This window comes from Callospermophilus lateralis, chromosome 1 (genome assembly GCF_048772815.1).
Source record: "Callospermophilus lateralis isolate mCalLat2 chromosome 1, mCalLat2.hap1, whole genome shotgun sequence".
Classification (NCBI taxonomy): domain Eukaryota; kingdom Metazoa; phylum Chordata; class Mammalia; order Rodentia; family Sciuridae; genus Callospermophilus; species Callospermophilus lateralis.
Window position 1 is genome coordinate 115,887,958 of NC_135305.1, and position 12,980 is coordinate 115,900,937.

Genomic DNA, 12,980 nt, shown 5'->3' on the forward strand with positions numbered 1-12,980 from the left:
AGATGTAGATGGACACGATATCTTTATTTTGTTCATTTATTTATTTATTTAATGTGGTGCTGAGGATCGAACCCAGGGCCTCACGTGTGCGAGGGGAGCGCTCTGCCACTGAGCCCCAGCCCCAGCCCCAGTCCTGTTCCCAGCTTTTTTAAGATCGATATATTTATTCTCCACTAACTAGATATAAGTATAACCCTCTGCTTCTATTTCTGCGTGTGAATATGCGTATTTAACTTATTCTAAAAATAATCTACTCTTTTTCTGTTCCCAAACTGATAACACTCCAGCTCCCTCTATTGGGGTTTAGCTATGAAATTTCCCCCGGGGCTCAGTGGGACACAGGCAGGAGTGTGACGAGGTGAAGCCATCAGATCAGGAGGACCGTGACCTCATCAGTGCATTGATCCACCCACTGCATGACCCAGTGGAACCTGCGGGCAGACAGGGCTGGCGGGAGCAGCGGGTCCCTGCGGCGGCTCTTCAGGGTCTGTTTTCCCAGGTGAGCAGAGCTGTCTGTCCCTGGTTGCCCCGTCCAGAGCCGCTGCCCTCTGCCCGCCCTTCTGCCGCAGTGTCCTGCTCCACCTCAGCCCAGAGCTGCGAGGTCATTGACCAGGGACTGAATGTCCAAGATCATGAGCCCAAATAAGGTTTTCCTCCTCTCAGTTGTTCCTGCCGGGCGCTTTGGTCACAGCCATGCAAAGCTGGCTAAAACACCGCGGCGACATATCCTAGTCTGGTACTTCTTATTGTCACCCACATGAGACAGCTCTTGTTGCAGTCAGGGTTAACCTGTCCACACTCCCTCTGTCTCTGCTCACTGTCTGCTTTTCTTGGACATTTCTGAAATACTGCCTTGCCCGTTTCCTTAGATGGGGAGTCGCGAGTTGGCGTCTAAAGGGGCAGCAGCTGCCCGTGGCCGGGCTGCAGAGGAGCTGGCCAGGCCCCAGCACCGCCCACCCCGCAGGGAGTGCCCGCCCAGCCCCTGGAGGACAGGGCCACTGCAGCAGTGAAGGGGCCCCATGGGAGACAGAAGGAGACAGAGGCAGCACTTAAAACCGAGGGAACTCATGCTTTAATAGACACTGAAATCACAAAGGAGGAAGGCCAAGCGCCTTAGCAGTCTCAATAAAAATATGGAGTTCTTTTTACATGGCGAACTTCGTAATATAAAAAGTTTAATGCTATCTGGAAACTGTGAAATTTACAAAAACAAAAAAAAAAAGTCCATGTAGGCCGCGGACGGCTCACACTGCATGTAAGGAGCGGGAATGCCAAGAGGGGGCGTCGGTGGCCGCGGCGCCCAGGGGACAGGGCCAGGGTGCGGCAGCGCGAGGGCCCAGTTCACACAGCACACGCAGACATCTCAGATCACACCTGCACTGCGAGGAGTCACACAGTGTTCCTCTGGCTGCTCGCCACGGGCAAACCAGGTTATTGCTGGGGTTTCTGCGACTGAACCTAAACTAGCCAAGTACAGTTCTCCTGGGGGCCTGTGGTGCGGGGCTGGGCAGGAAGGGACAGGGGACTTGCTTGGCACCCACCCTCTGGAGGGTCCGTGGGGCAGAGGAGAGCGGGGCAGGACCCGGGGGCAGTGCCTGGCTTCTCTCAGTGAGGACTTGGGGAGGAGGGGACAGCGACTGGGGCACACCTGTGTCACCAGCGTGGAAGGTTAGCAGCTGACCTGCTCCTGGTGATTTGACTTGGTTAATCATCAAGTACCAGAGGAGTTGGCTGGGGGGAGCTGGGAGCGTTCTCTACCTGTCACTGTGGTCCTCCCGAAGTCCTAGGAGAGGGGGGCCTTCCTGCTGGTCCCCAGTGTGTTTGCATGTGAGGGAGGGGGTGGGGTCGGGGCCCGACGTTACCTGAGCTAAGAGCACGTGAAGGCTGCCTGCAGGGGGAAGCGGACGGTGGATTCCACACACCAGCCGGTGAGTCCTCCCCAGGATGAGTGCCAGGGCCGTGCAGGAGCGTCGCCCAGGTCTCCACGGCTGTCCTCCCTCCCGACACTCCTTCCTGGGTCGCCGGCCTGCACCGGGACTTGCAAACTTTCTCTTTCAACCCGGGTCACATTCGATCATTTAGGCTTCGGGGGCCAAGAGGCAAGATCAAGAATATCATGTAGGTACTTATGAAAGAGGTAGAATCCTCTCAGCCTAGGACACCCCCCCCCGAAAAGAAATCAGCCCGCGGGTCCCCTGCCAGCCCCTGCTCCTGCCAAGAAGTCCGAGTTGTCCCACCGTCTCCCATGGTGCAAGCACACAGTTTTTTCAGAGTAGCCTGGAAATTCACTCTGACTCTGATTCGTACACGTGGGGACTCTGGTGGGGACACTGGGCCTCTATCTAGCCACTCTGTATCTCCCCCTGAAACTGACTTTCAGGGCCGGGCGGAAACCTCCTGTGTGCAGCAGGAGACCAGGGACAACAGGTACCGAGGGCTAGAAGCAGGTCGGCCACCAGTACTCGCGGGCTGGACGCCACAGGAAGTGGTCTGGGGTGGAGGGGTTCTCCAGAGTGGAGGGACAAGGGCACAGAACCCAGGCCCCTGCCCGCGGGCTCAGGGCATTTGGCCAGGAGACTGCGGAGGCGCCCTGAGGAGGGCCGGCTGGCGGCGGGGCGGGGGGGGGGGGGGGGGGGGTGGCTGGGGTGTGCTCTTCCTTGCTGAGACCTGACTTGCCATCTGAACACACAGTGCTGTCCCCCTGGCTGTCACCTGCTACGCTAGCACTTCTAGTACCATCTTCACCTGTGAACATAAGACTTCTCACAACTGCCCACTGGTTTACGAAGGATCTGCCCCAGGTCGGTCAGGGCTGGACGGGGCAGCCTCCCTGAATGGGCCTGGCTGTCGTAAGCCCTCCACGATGTGCTCCTGAGAGTAACCGAGTGGAGGACATCTTTCGTCCCCTCAGAAGAGTACGCTGAACCCCCCCCCCCCCCAAGGCATGGGGCCAGTCATGTCGGTGCAGTGCGACCCTCTCTACGACTAAGGCTGCAGCTGGGGCCCTGGTGCTGGTGTCCCTCCGGCAGCCCCATGTCCCCTCCACGTGCTGCGGTCCCAGGTCAGGCGGCTGCACACCTTCTGTGGTGGACCCTCGCAGCAAGGGAGGGGGGCTTTAACTTTAAATAAGTATCTTTTAGATAATTCTAGATTCTCCAGCTAATTTTAGCACTAATAGGATTTCCAACACTTCATTTCTATATTAAAATAAATTAAAGGCCACCCCCAGGTGGCCATTCCCTTGATGTGTCCAGCTAGCAGAGGCCTCGAGGGTCTTGCTGTCTCTGTGGGAGCTGTGCCTGGCCTCTGATCCCCGACTTCCTGTCTGTCTAGCAATGGTTCAGATGCGGGTGCCCTGCGTCCCAGGACTGGCACCAGCAAGGCAGCTCACAGGGGACAGGGCCCCGGGGCTATGGGACCTGGCGGCCCATGGAGGCTGAAGAGGTCTGTGGGGAAGAGGGGGGACAGTGAGCACCTAATCAAGGCAACCGGGCTGGAAGGAGGGTCTGGTTCCGTCTGGTGAACCAGAGTTTCATTAGTTTTTTTTCCTCCTTTTTCTTTTTTTTTTTTCTTTTTTGCTTAATAAGGAAACTGAATATTTTCAACCCTTTCCCCCAAAACTTGATAATTGCTTATGGATGACTATTCAAAATTTGGCATTTTAAAAAACTTTTTGAGCTTTTAAAAATAACAGCTATAAATGCAAAGTACTATTGATAACAAAACCAGGTTGTTCATCCGTGTACAAAAAAGGTCAGTAATGTTTTAAAAGCACAAAGTTGCATCTTAAATCACAATTGCATAGTTCTAAAATGCCTGGGTCGGAGTTACATAAACTTTTTAAGAAAATTCAAGTTTGGCTGAGGTGGGGCCCAAGGGCCTTGCGGAAGCGCGCTGATGGGCGTTATTGCGAGTGGCTGTGGCGGCCGCAGGACTGCGACAGGTTTACATCATTGGCATTTTTGAAACCGTTATTCTGTTTTTGGCTAATATGACACTTTCATGTCGAACTCGACTTGGATTTTCTGACTCCCGGCGGCACCTGGTACAGAGCGCTGGAGTTTCTGCAGAAAAGGTGCTGCCCGGGCTCTCGGCAGACACGTGCCCCTGTCCCCTCCACCCCAGAATCATGGCCATTTTTGTACAAAATCCTGTCAAAGAATCACATCAAAGACGAGTGGCAGGGGGTCCGGGGTGGACATGGGTGAGGTGCGGAGACTTGCCCCAGTGCCATCCCCGGCCACCAGCCCGGGGCGCCTGGGGGGCGGGTGGCGCGACATGCCCTACCAGGGCCGCCACCGGGGACGCTGCGCGGCTGAGGGGGACAGCGCTCTGGCGGGTGGCCCCCGCGGGGGGCGCCGCTGCTCAGAGTCGTGGGCGGAAAGAGGGAAGCTTCAGCATTTGGAAGAAGGAAAAAACCTTCCTGGGGACAGGAACTTGTAGCCGTTTGCTGAAGGAAGTCTCAGGGGGCGAGCGGGGGCGGCGGGGCCCAGCGCGGTGGTCTCGGGGCGCCAGTGGCCGTTGGGGGGGGCCCTGGGGGGCGCCTCGTCCCGCGGCTGCAGCGACAGCTCCTGCAGTTCCAGCTTGTCGACCCCCTCCTCCTTCTTGTTGTGCCGAGGCGACAAGTTCAGCAGGCTGAGCACGTCTCTCTTGGAGGTGGCGGTTCCCGGGGGGGCCCGCAGCACCCTCACGGGCCCCGCGGGGGGCTGGGGAGCGCTCTGCCACAGCATCTTCAGGTTGTGCACGGCCTGCACCTTCTCGTCGATGGCCGCCAGCTTCAGCTTGTCCAGGTCGGGGGCGTCGGCGGGGCTGGAGCGCGCGGAGCCGGCCGAGGAGTAGGAGAGCGCGGGCGAGGGCGCGCTGCCCGCTGGGGACTGGTGGCCGGAGCTGGGGGACAGGGTCCGCGGCGACCTGGAGATGTGGGCGCTGTAGGGGGAGCTGGGGTACTTGAGTTTGAAGAGCGGCTGGTCCGACAGGGAGGCCTGGGAGTCGCAGGGGGACGGGCGGCCGCTGTGCTGGCTCGGGGACGCGGGGCTGCTGTACCCGGAGCTCACCTTGGGCAGGGACGAGCTCCGGGTCGGGGGCTTTGGTTTGGTGGCGACGGGCGACGGCTGGCTCTTCTGGTGGGAGAGGACTGGCCTGCTGAAGGCGCTGGTTTCCGAGGCTCTGAAGACGGGGGCGCTGGGGGGCACCGGGGCGCCGTCCTCGCGGGGGCTCCCTGGGCCGCCCTGGCCACCGCTCCTCTGGAGCCGCTCCACCGCCAGGAGGTGACTTTGCGTCTCTTCCAGAATCTTCTGGGCCAGCTCCTGGGGGTCCAGCTTGGTGCTGCCATCCTCCTGGGACTTGACGGTGCTGTCCGTCTCCGTGCTGGACTGGTCCGACTCGCCCGTGTCGGAGCTCGCCAGCTTGCCCACCTTCTGGAAGGGCGAGTTGGGGCTGGGGATCAGAGTCATCTTGGCCGGGGAGTTGGGGGTGCTCACGCTGCCCTTGGAGCTGACCGATACCTTGGCGCCCACGGCGGCGCCCCCGCGGGTCTGCTTGGGGTCCGGGGAGAAGCGTGCCTCCCTGCCCTCGGGGTGGGCGGCCAGGGGCTCGGTGCTGACGATGGAGAAGCCCTCGTACTCCTCCTCCTCCTTGCTGCCCGCTGCCCGGGCCTGGGGGGACAGCGGGCTCCGAGGCAGGGTGGTGGCTCGCTGTGGGTAGGTGTTCTTGGGCTTGTCGAAATCCTGCCGTCCCCTAGGGCCTCCGCCCTCCGGGCCGCACTCGGGCCTGGAGACGAAGCTCATGGAGGAGGCGATGGAGCTCAGGCTGTATACGGAGATGGCGTCTGAGGCCAGGCTGTCCGCTCCTGTCGGGGAGAAGGGCGGGTGCTGGCAGCCCAAGGGCAGGGCGTTGGAGACAGATTGAGCCGAGGCCAGGGACTCCAGGGAGGATGAACTGTCGAGGCTGAGGCGCTTGGGGAGCTCGGTGGAATCTGAGCACAGACAGGGACGAGGGTGGTTAGAATGTTAGACGGTTTCCAGTTTTCTTTCAAAAACCACAGACGTCCCTAGAAACTAGCAAGGAATTATGCAAATGCTACTCCTGCCCTAGTGGAGCTCATTTACACCCAAGTCCAGTTGGAAAGAGAAGTGGGACAAAGACACCGTGGGGAAGCCACAGCCCCACTCCTGAGGCCTCGGCCAGCACCTCAGTCTTCACGCCTCTGCTCCTGGCCACTAGAGGGAGCCACGCCTGCCATCCTGCTCTGACCAGCACTGAGCTGTCAGGGGTGTCCCGTGCTCAGCCCCACGTGCCACTCGTGGTAGCCAGGTCCTGGTGGTCCCAGCAGACCCCAGGAGTCACCGGCCCTCGCTGCTCCTCAGCTGCCTGTCCCCTGCTCTTGCAGAGGCCACCAGGAGGCCAGCACTCCCAAGCCCGGCATTCACCCTCAGACCTGGTGTGGGACACACCCTGCTCTCACGGCTTCCCCCTCATCTCCGTGACCTTGAATCCTGGAGTGCCCGATGCGGTCCTCCTCCCCTCTAACCTGCATGCTTCACCTACACCGCATTCGACACTGGTCACCAGCGGCAGCACTGAGGGGGCCCACGCTACAGCCACCATTCCTCCTGCTGCTTTCATGACCAGCCAACCAGGGCGGCCCCTGGCTCTTTCCCTGCTGCGATGCACACCCCGGAGCAAATGCCATGGGTGCTGCCCTCCACACCACGCCCATGTCGCAGCCACTCTGCAACCTGAGAGTGCACGGTCTGGGCACCAACTCCTGCCAGGCCGTGGGTCCCCAATGGCCCATGGAGGGATAGGCCTCCATGGAGCCCACGCCCTTACCCTGCCCTTTCCTGTGCCCTGTGCCAGCCCCTCAGGCCTGCTACCTACACTCAGCTGTCCTCTCCCACAGGTAGTGAGTTCCCTCGGTGCAGGGGGTTTGTTTATTGCCCGGGGCTGGGATGGACCATCTGCCCTGCAGCTCTGCAGTCCCCAACACGCACACACACACACACACACACACACACACACAGAGCCCAAAATGCAGCCAGGAGGAGCGGGTGGGCCTCACAGGGGGTCTTACCAAAGAGAGCCAGCAGTGACTGCAGGGCGAAGTGCACGGTGCGCCGGCTGGCCTGCTTCCCGGTCTTCAGGATGACCTCCTCCTGCCCCACCTCACACAGGTCGAACCCTGGGGAGACCAGGCACAGAGCTGTGTCCTCAGGGGGCCTCAGGTACCCCACAGGACACAGCGGGGTGTGTCTGCAGGGGCTGGGCCTCCTGTGCCCGTCCCTACACAGCTGAGTGTGGTGCTGCTGCTGCCAGGCCCTGCGTCCTCGAAGAGCTCTGGTCCCCTCCTGCCTGAGCCAGGTGCTGAGCAGGACCTAATGAGGCTCATAACAGGTCCAGACCACCCAGGGCAAGCACGGACGCTGCACCCAGCACTGGGCCCATATCTGAAGCTGGTGCTCGGGAAGGTGGCAGTTTCTCCTGGGCCAGGACAGCGTCATCACACGGCCCCGCCGTCCTGGCTGACTGCCCACAGGGAGTTCAGTCATGCCTAAGCCCAGGGGCTGCTCCCCGACCCCCAGGACCCTAAGGAGCCCACAGCAGCACAGCCATGCCCATGCACCAGCCTCCTGGGCACGAGGCTGGCTAATGAGCTGCTGATACCGCAGTGACAATGTAAGAGCCACCAGAGCGGGTGTGGTGGCCTATGCCTGTAGCCCAGCTACGAGGGAGGCAGGAAGAACACCTGTGTCCACCACTTCAGGATCATCCTGGGTGACACAGCAAAACCCTTCTCTTAGGCAGCCAATGAGGACCTCTCCTCTCCCTGGGGAGATGCTAACTCAGACGTGTGGCTGTGACTGTCACAAACGGGGACCACCATGCATGACAAAGGTCCTGGAGGCCTTGAGCACTGAGTCGTGGCCCTGCCTCTCCCGGAAGACCACTGACTCCACCTGAACCCTCAGAAGGATTGTGCTGAGCCCCCAGGGAACAGGGCACCTGCGGTGCCACGGCCTGTCCTCGGATCAGGGCTCTGTGGCACACAGCGTGGCCACTGTCAGCAGGCCGTGAGGCTCAGGACTGCACAGCCCCCGAGGGGACAGCTCTTCCTGGTCTGTTCTTCCTCAAGGACTCTGACACTGATCTGGACACCACCTTTCCCTTTGGAACAAGGTTCCCTGGAGGAGGTGACATTCTGATCACCGTGGGACATTGTCCTCCCTGAAGTGGAGAACAAATAATCCCTGAAAGTCACTCATTTAAAAATGAGTGACTAGTTATATAAATTATGTCACATTTCTGTTCCTGACCCTAACCTCTACCTTCACCCACAGCTGACTTGGCTGCTCCCACAGGCTGCGCCCCACCCCCCAGCCTGCGCAGGACCCGCAGGCTCTGCTCTGGATGCCTGGCCTTGAGGGGCTGCTCTCCGCCCAGCACTGGTCACCAGTCCTCGAGGACCGCCTGTGAGCCTGGGCACCCTGACTCACCAGGGTAGCAGCCCATCTCAGCCCCAGAGCCAGCATGGGCACTCTTGTGTCCCTCTGAACGGTGCCCTGTGACACAGCTGGTACTGGATGTCACAGGTGAGGAGCAGGAGGCCAGGGGCCCGAGCCACCTGGCCCCTCGAGGCCATGGGCTCTCCTATCCTAGAAGGGCGTGACCACCTCTCCTGGCCAGCACACCCGTCATGGAGGCGGAGAGCTTTGTGGGCTGGGTGAGACGGCTGCTGACCACCGCAGCAGAGGCCAACTCACCAGATCTACCTTCCTCAGTCCAGGAGGCTACGTTTGAAATCCACAGAAAAAAAGCCAGCCGCACAGCCCGTGCTGGCCTCATGGGGGGACTGGAAGCCTGGGTCCCTTCCTCCCTCAAAGAAACCAAGTGTCTGAAAACCCAGAGAGCCAACCTGTGGGGGGGGTTGCTGGCGACGTCAGAAAGCAGGTTAGAAAATGCAAAAGGGGCCGGTACCAAGGGCCCGGGCGCCCAGGGCCTCCTGTCTGGGTAGCTGGCCCCTGGGGCAGTGAGGTCAGCCTCTCCCTGCTCCTGGGACCTGAACTGCCGCTCCCTGCAGCCCACACCAGGCCCTCTCCACTTCTTGGTGCCCCCTGGCCTGGGTCTTTCTGTCAACACCCTGTTCTCTCTGAGGCCTGCCCTGGCCCCTGGCCGTAGCCCTTCAGCCTGTTGCCCTCAGGTGCTCTGGGCACAGCACTGATGGGGTCCACCCGTCCCTTCTGTCCCTTCCGCTGGGGGATGGCTCCAGGAGGCCAGCAAGGCTGCTGTCACTCAGGTGGCATCTCCAGAGCTGGAGGACTGCCCTGCACCCTGCAGGTGCCCAAGATGAGGCTGTGGAGTGGCCGCTCATGGGCACTCTTGTGTCCCTCTGAATGGTGCCCTGTGACACAGCTGGTACTGGATGTCACAGGTGAGGAGCAGAGCAAAGGAGGCTAGGGGCCCGAGCCACCTGGCCCCTTGAGGCCACAGGCTCTCCTATCCTAGAAGGGCGTGACAAAGGCAAGTCTCTGGGCACGTGGGGGACGGGGATGGAGGGTTGGGCCTCTGAGCCTCATCGGCAGAAGAAGCCACCATTGTGTCAGGACTGACCGGCTGCATGAGGAACAGGGGAGGCACAGTGAGCCTCCTGGGCGGGACAGGGGCCTGCGGGGCAGCACTAGCTGCCCTGGCCCCTGGGTGTCTCAGTGAGTCCGGCTTCCTCCCAGCTCACAGTAGCCAGCACGGGCCACACTCAGCCACCAGTCTGGCCCTGCGACTCTGAATTTCCCTCAGCTGCTAACTGTGGTGGACGTCACAAACGGAACCCAGCAGATTCCCAGTAAGGCGATGTGGACAGAGGAGGGAGGTGACATCATAAGGCAGGGGGACGGATGAAGCTGGAGGGCACCTGGGAATCCCACAGGGGCGGCGGAATCTCTGAACTGTAAGATGGCATCTAAGGGAGCACTGGGGGGGACCCAGGGCCCCAGCAGAGCCTGAGGAGCAGCAGGTGGTCAAGGGGCTGGGTCCTACCGAGTGCGGCCAGGAACTCGTGGCATCCCGGGAGCCGCCACAGCTGGACGCTGATGGACACCTGGATGGGGACTGAGGCGAAGTCCTGCTCCTTCTCGCCAGCCTGGAGCTGCACCAGCACCTGGTGGAGCTGAGGGAGGGAGGCGGACATGAGCGCCCGGCCCGCCTGGGCTCTTCCCCTCCAGCCCGAGTTGTCCTTGTCCCCTGTCACTGCTGTCACCCTCTCGCCTTGTGTGTGTGTAGTGTTTGGCGATCTTGTTAAGGTGCCTTCCTGCCCAGCGCCTGCTGTCCTCTAGGGAGCTGAGGGGCAGCGGGGCCGAGGCCACAGGCACGAAGGTCCTAAGGCCTCCCTGCACCCGGCTCTGCTCCAGCCTCAGGAGAGGAGGGGCAGGATGGGCACTGTGACCTCCTTGTTTACCCAGGCACTTCATAAAGCCATCCTCAGGATACTGAGGTTCATGGGAAAGGAGTGTCCAGCACCCTAGCCCTCAGGGAGGAGCCCCGGCCCACTCAGGTGTCCCCCGCCCGGGTCTGTCTGTGACCTCCGCTTCCTATGTTCACAGTGTCAAAGTTCATTCAACCCCTGCTGCTCTGGGGTCAAATCCAGGGGGCTGGGGCTCAGGGTAGAGCATTTTCCTGGCACGTGCGAGGCCCTGGGCTCCATCCTCAGCACCACATAGAAATAAATACACAAAATAAAGGTGTGTGTCCATCTACAACTAAAAAAAAATTTAAAGGTCAAATCAAGGGCACAGAAGGGTGGAGCAGGAAAGGGGGAGCCAGAGCAGAGGATGGAGCCAGTGGGCAGCAGCACGGGCCTGCGGGATCCCCGGAGCCAGGCAGTGGTGCAGCAGCTGGAGCTTGGGTAGGATGGGCGGAGGCTCATCTGGGGGCAGCTGCTACTTAAAGTCATACTTACCATTCCCACCATATTTTTAACAGCCTTCGGCCAGCAGATTATAAGAAAAAGAAAGAAAGAGAGAGAGAAGAGAGTTTAGAGTCAAGCACAGGTTGTCGCACCACGAGCGAGCGCGCGCTGCCGCAGGAGGCCCCGGCTGGGGAGGAGCGAGAGCAGCAGGACAGGCACACCCAGGCCAGGGCTGGGGCAGGGCATGTGGCATCGCGGGGTTCCAGAGGGTTCCCGAGGCCCCGGGGCTTCCCCTGAAGGCAGGGAAGTGAGGACTGGCTCCCAGGAAGCCCACTGCCCTCGTGTGGTCTAGCTGTCCCTTCTGTGCTGCGTGTGCTAATGTGCCAGGTTCCGGAAGCGCCTTCCTGGTGCTGCCCACAAGAGCAGGAAGGGCCTCCTAGAGACACAGGAGGGAGGGAGGGGCGGCCACGGCAGGTGTCCTGTTCAAGTCCTGGCTGGGAACAGCCCCAGGTGAGGAGCTGCAGCCCCACTGAGGACCTCAGAGCCTGCTCCACCGGGCGGCTCATGTCCACAAGGGAAGTGTTTCTGCTGACCGAGGTCCCGAGGTCCCCCAGCAGGATGGCCAGGAAGGGCGACTGCTTCAGGTCACACTTCAAATCTGCTCTCATCTTTCCCACCCAGAAGCCCACACGCGCTGTCCCCTGGGCTAGTCCCAGACGTTGCTGGCCAGCAGGAGATTGAGCAGGCATAGAGGAGCTCAAGGCCCAGGTGGGGGACCTGCCTGAGGCTAAGAACGAAGCCCCTCCCAATCCCTGGGTCAGAGCAGCTCCATCCTCAGGGCGAGCGCCCGTCAGGCGTGCTGGGCACAGAGCCCACTCCTGCCATTTTTTTTCAGGCATGAAAAGTACTTGGTAGCAGACCCTTGGCCATCCCGTGGACTGGCACAAGGCCCACTGGCTGGGGATGGTGGCTGTGACACTGTCAATCAACTAAAAAAGTTGGGGTGGGCTGACAGGTGCAGGTGGGCACTGCAAGGCGAGTGCAGGAACTGCCCAGGGCTTCAGGTGACAGGCTCTGAGTGTTACCTGGAGGTGCGCTGCGCTATGACACTATGAGGACCTGTCCTTGCAGACCCAGCCCGTGCCTCCCCTCTGATCATTGAGACAGAAAAGAGCAGGAGGGCTGCGAGACTCGCAGGTCTTGTCCTGGGCCACACCACACCCTCGGGCTCAGCCAGGCCCAGGCTCCGCTGTCTGGGCCCCACTCACCCGGCTGATGAGCTGCTCGCCGGTCTCTGAGGCAGTGATGAGCTTGCAGAGGGCCTGGAGGGCGGGGTTGGGCAGACCTGCAGGAGACAAGGGTGCGGGGTTACCCAGGGGCCTCGGCACCCGTGGTCCTGCCACCTTCCAGGGGAGAGAGCCCCACACGCTCAGGATTGGTGGCATTTTTCAAGCCTGGACCTAACAGACGTGTCCACGTGTGACTTGGAAAATGTGGCCTCTGAGGAAGCCTGACCCTGCCATGCCCTCCAGGACAGTCCCAGTCAGCAGACTGTGTCACTCTGGCTGCCCTGAAGCTGTGTCAGACCCACAGCTGCCAGTGACAGCGTCAGAACTAACACCTGCCCAGAGCCACCTCCCGTCACCCCGGAAGGGGCAGAGCTGGGGCCTGCTTAGCCTGGACTCTCATAAAGAAGGACCCCCCGGTGAGGGGCCATGGTGGCCCAGATCAGCAGCCCAGGACGACTTGGCCCTCCTGGCTGCGGGTCCCAGCAGGATGGGTCTCCCTATCCCCTGGCCCCTGTTGCCTGAGGCTGACGTCCTGCGGTGGCTCACCCAGCAGGGACTGGAGGGTGCTGCTGCACTGCTGGAGCCGGTCCCCGGGGTCGGAGGTGGGGAAGAAGACAGCCGCCGGGAGGCCGCTGGCCGGGGGGTCCAGCCGGAAGCCGACGGCGGTGAGGAGGGCCTGCCAGCCCGGGATGCCGCCCACTTTGTTCTCCACACTCTGCTGCGAGGTGTACATGGCGTTGCGCTGACCGTTCTGGATGCGCTGCAGGGACTTCTCCACCTGGCGGGGAGAGGGA

The 12,980-nt window shown here is 61.1% G+C and overlaps 1 protein-coding gene across 3 annotated transcripts in view; it reads right to left on the reverse strand.

The window, feature by feature from the left end:
- Positions 1–2,624: 2,624 nt before the first annotated feature.
- Positions 2,625–12,980, reverse strand: part of Ttc28 (tetratricopeptide repeat domain 28) — a 583,480-nt gene continuing 573,124 nt past the window's right edge. For 2 of the 3 annotated variants that reach the window (XM_076837217.2, XM_076837237.2), the window contains 6 exons: positions 12,733–12,964; positions 12,166–12,242; positions 10,949–10,972; positions 10,030–10,159; positions 7,073–7,180; positions 2,625–5,974 (listed from right to left, as the gene is read on the reverse strand). In XM_076837217.2, the coding sequence (XP_076693332.2) occupies positions 4,395–5,974; positions 7,073–7,180; positions 10,030–10,159; positions 10,949–10,972; positions 12,166–12,242; positions 12,733–12,964 (2,151 nt within the window). In that variant the 3' untranslated portion in view covers positions 2,625–4,394. The remainder of the gene's footprint in view (positions 5,975–7,072; positions 7,181–10,029; positions 10,160–10,948; positions 10,973–12,165; positions 12,243–12,732; positions 12,965–12,980) is intronic. The other variant, XM_076837226.2, reaches the window with a different exon arrangement.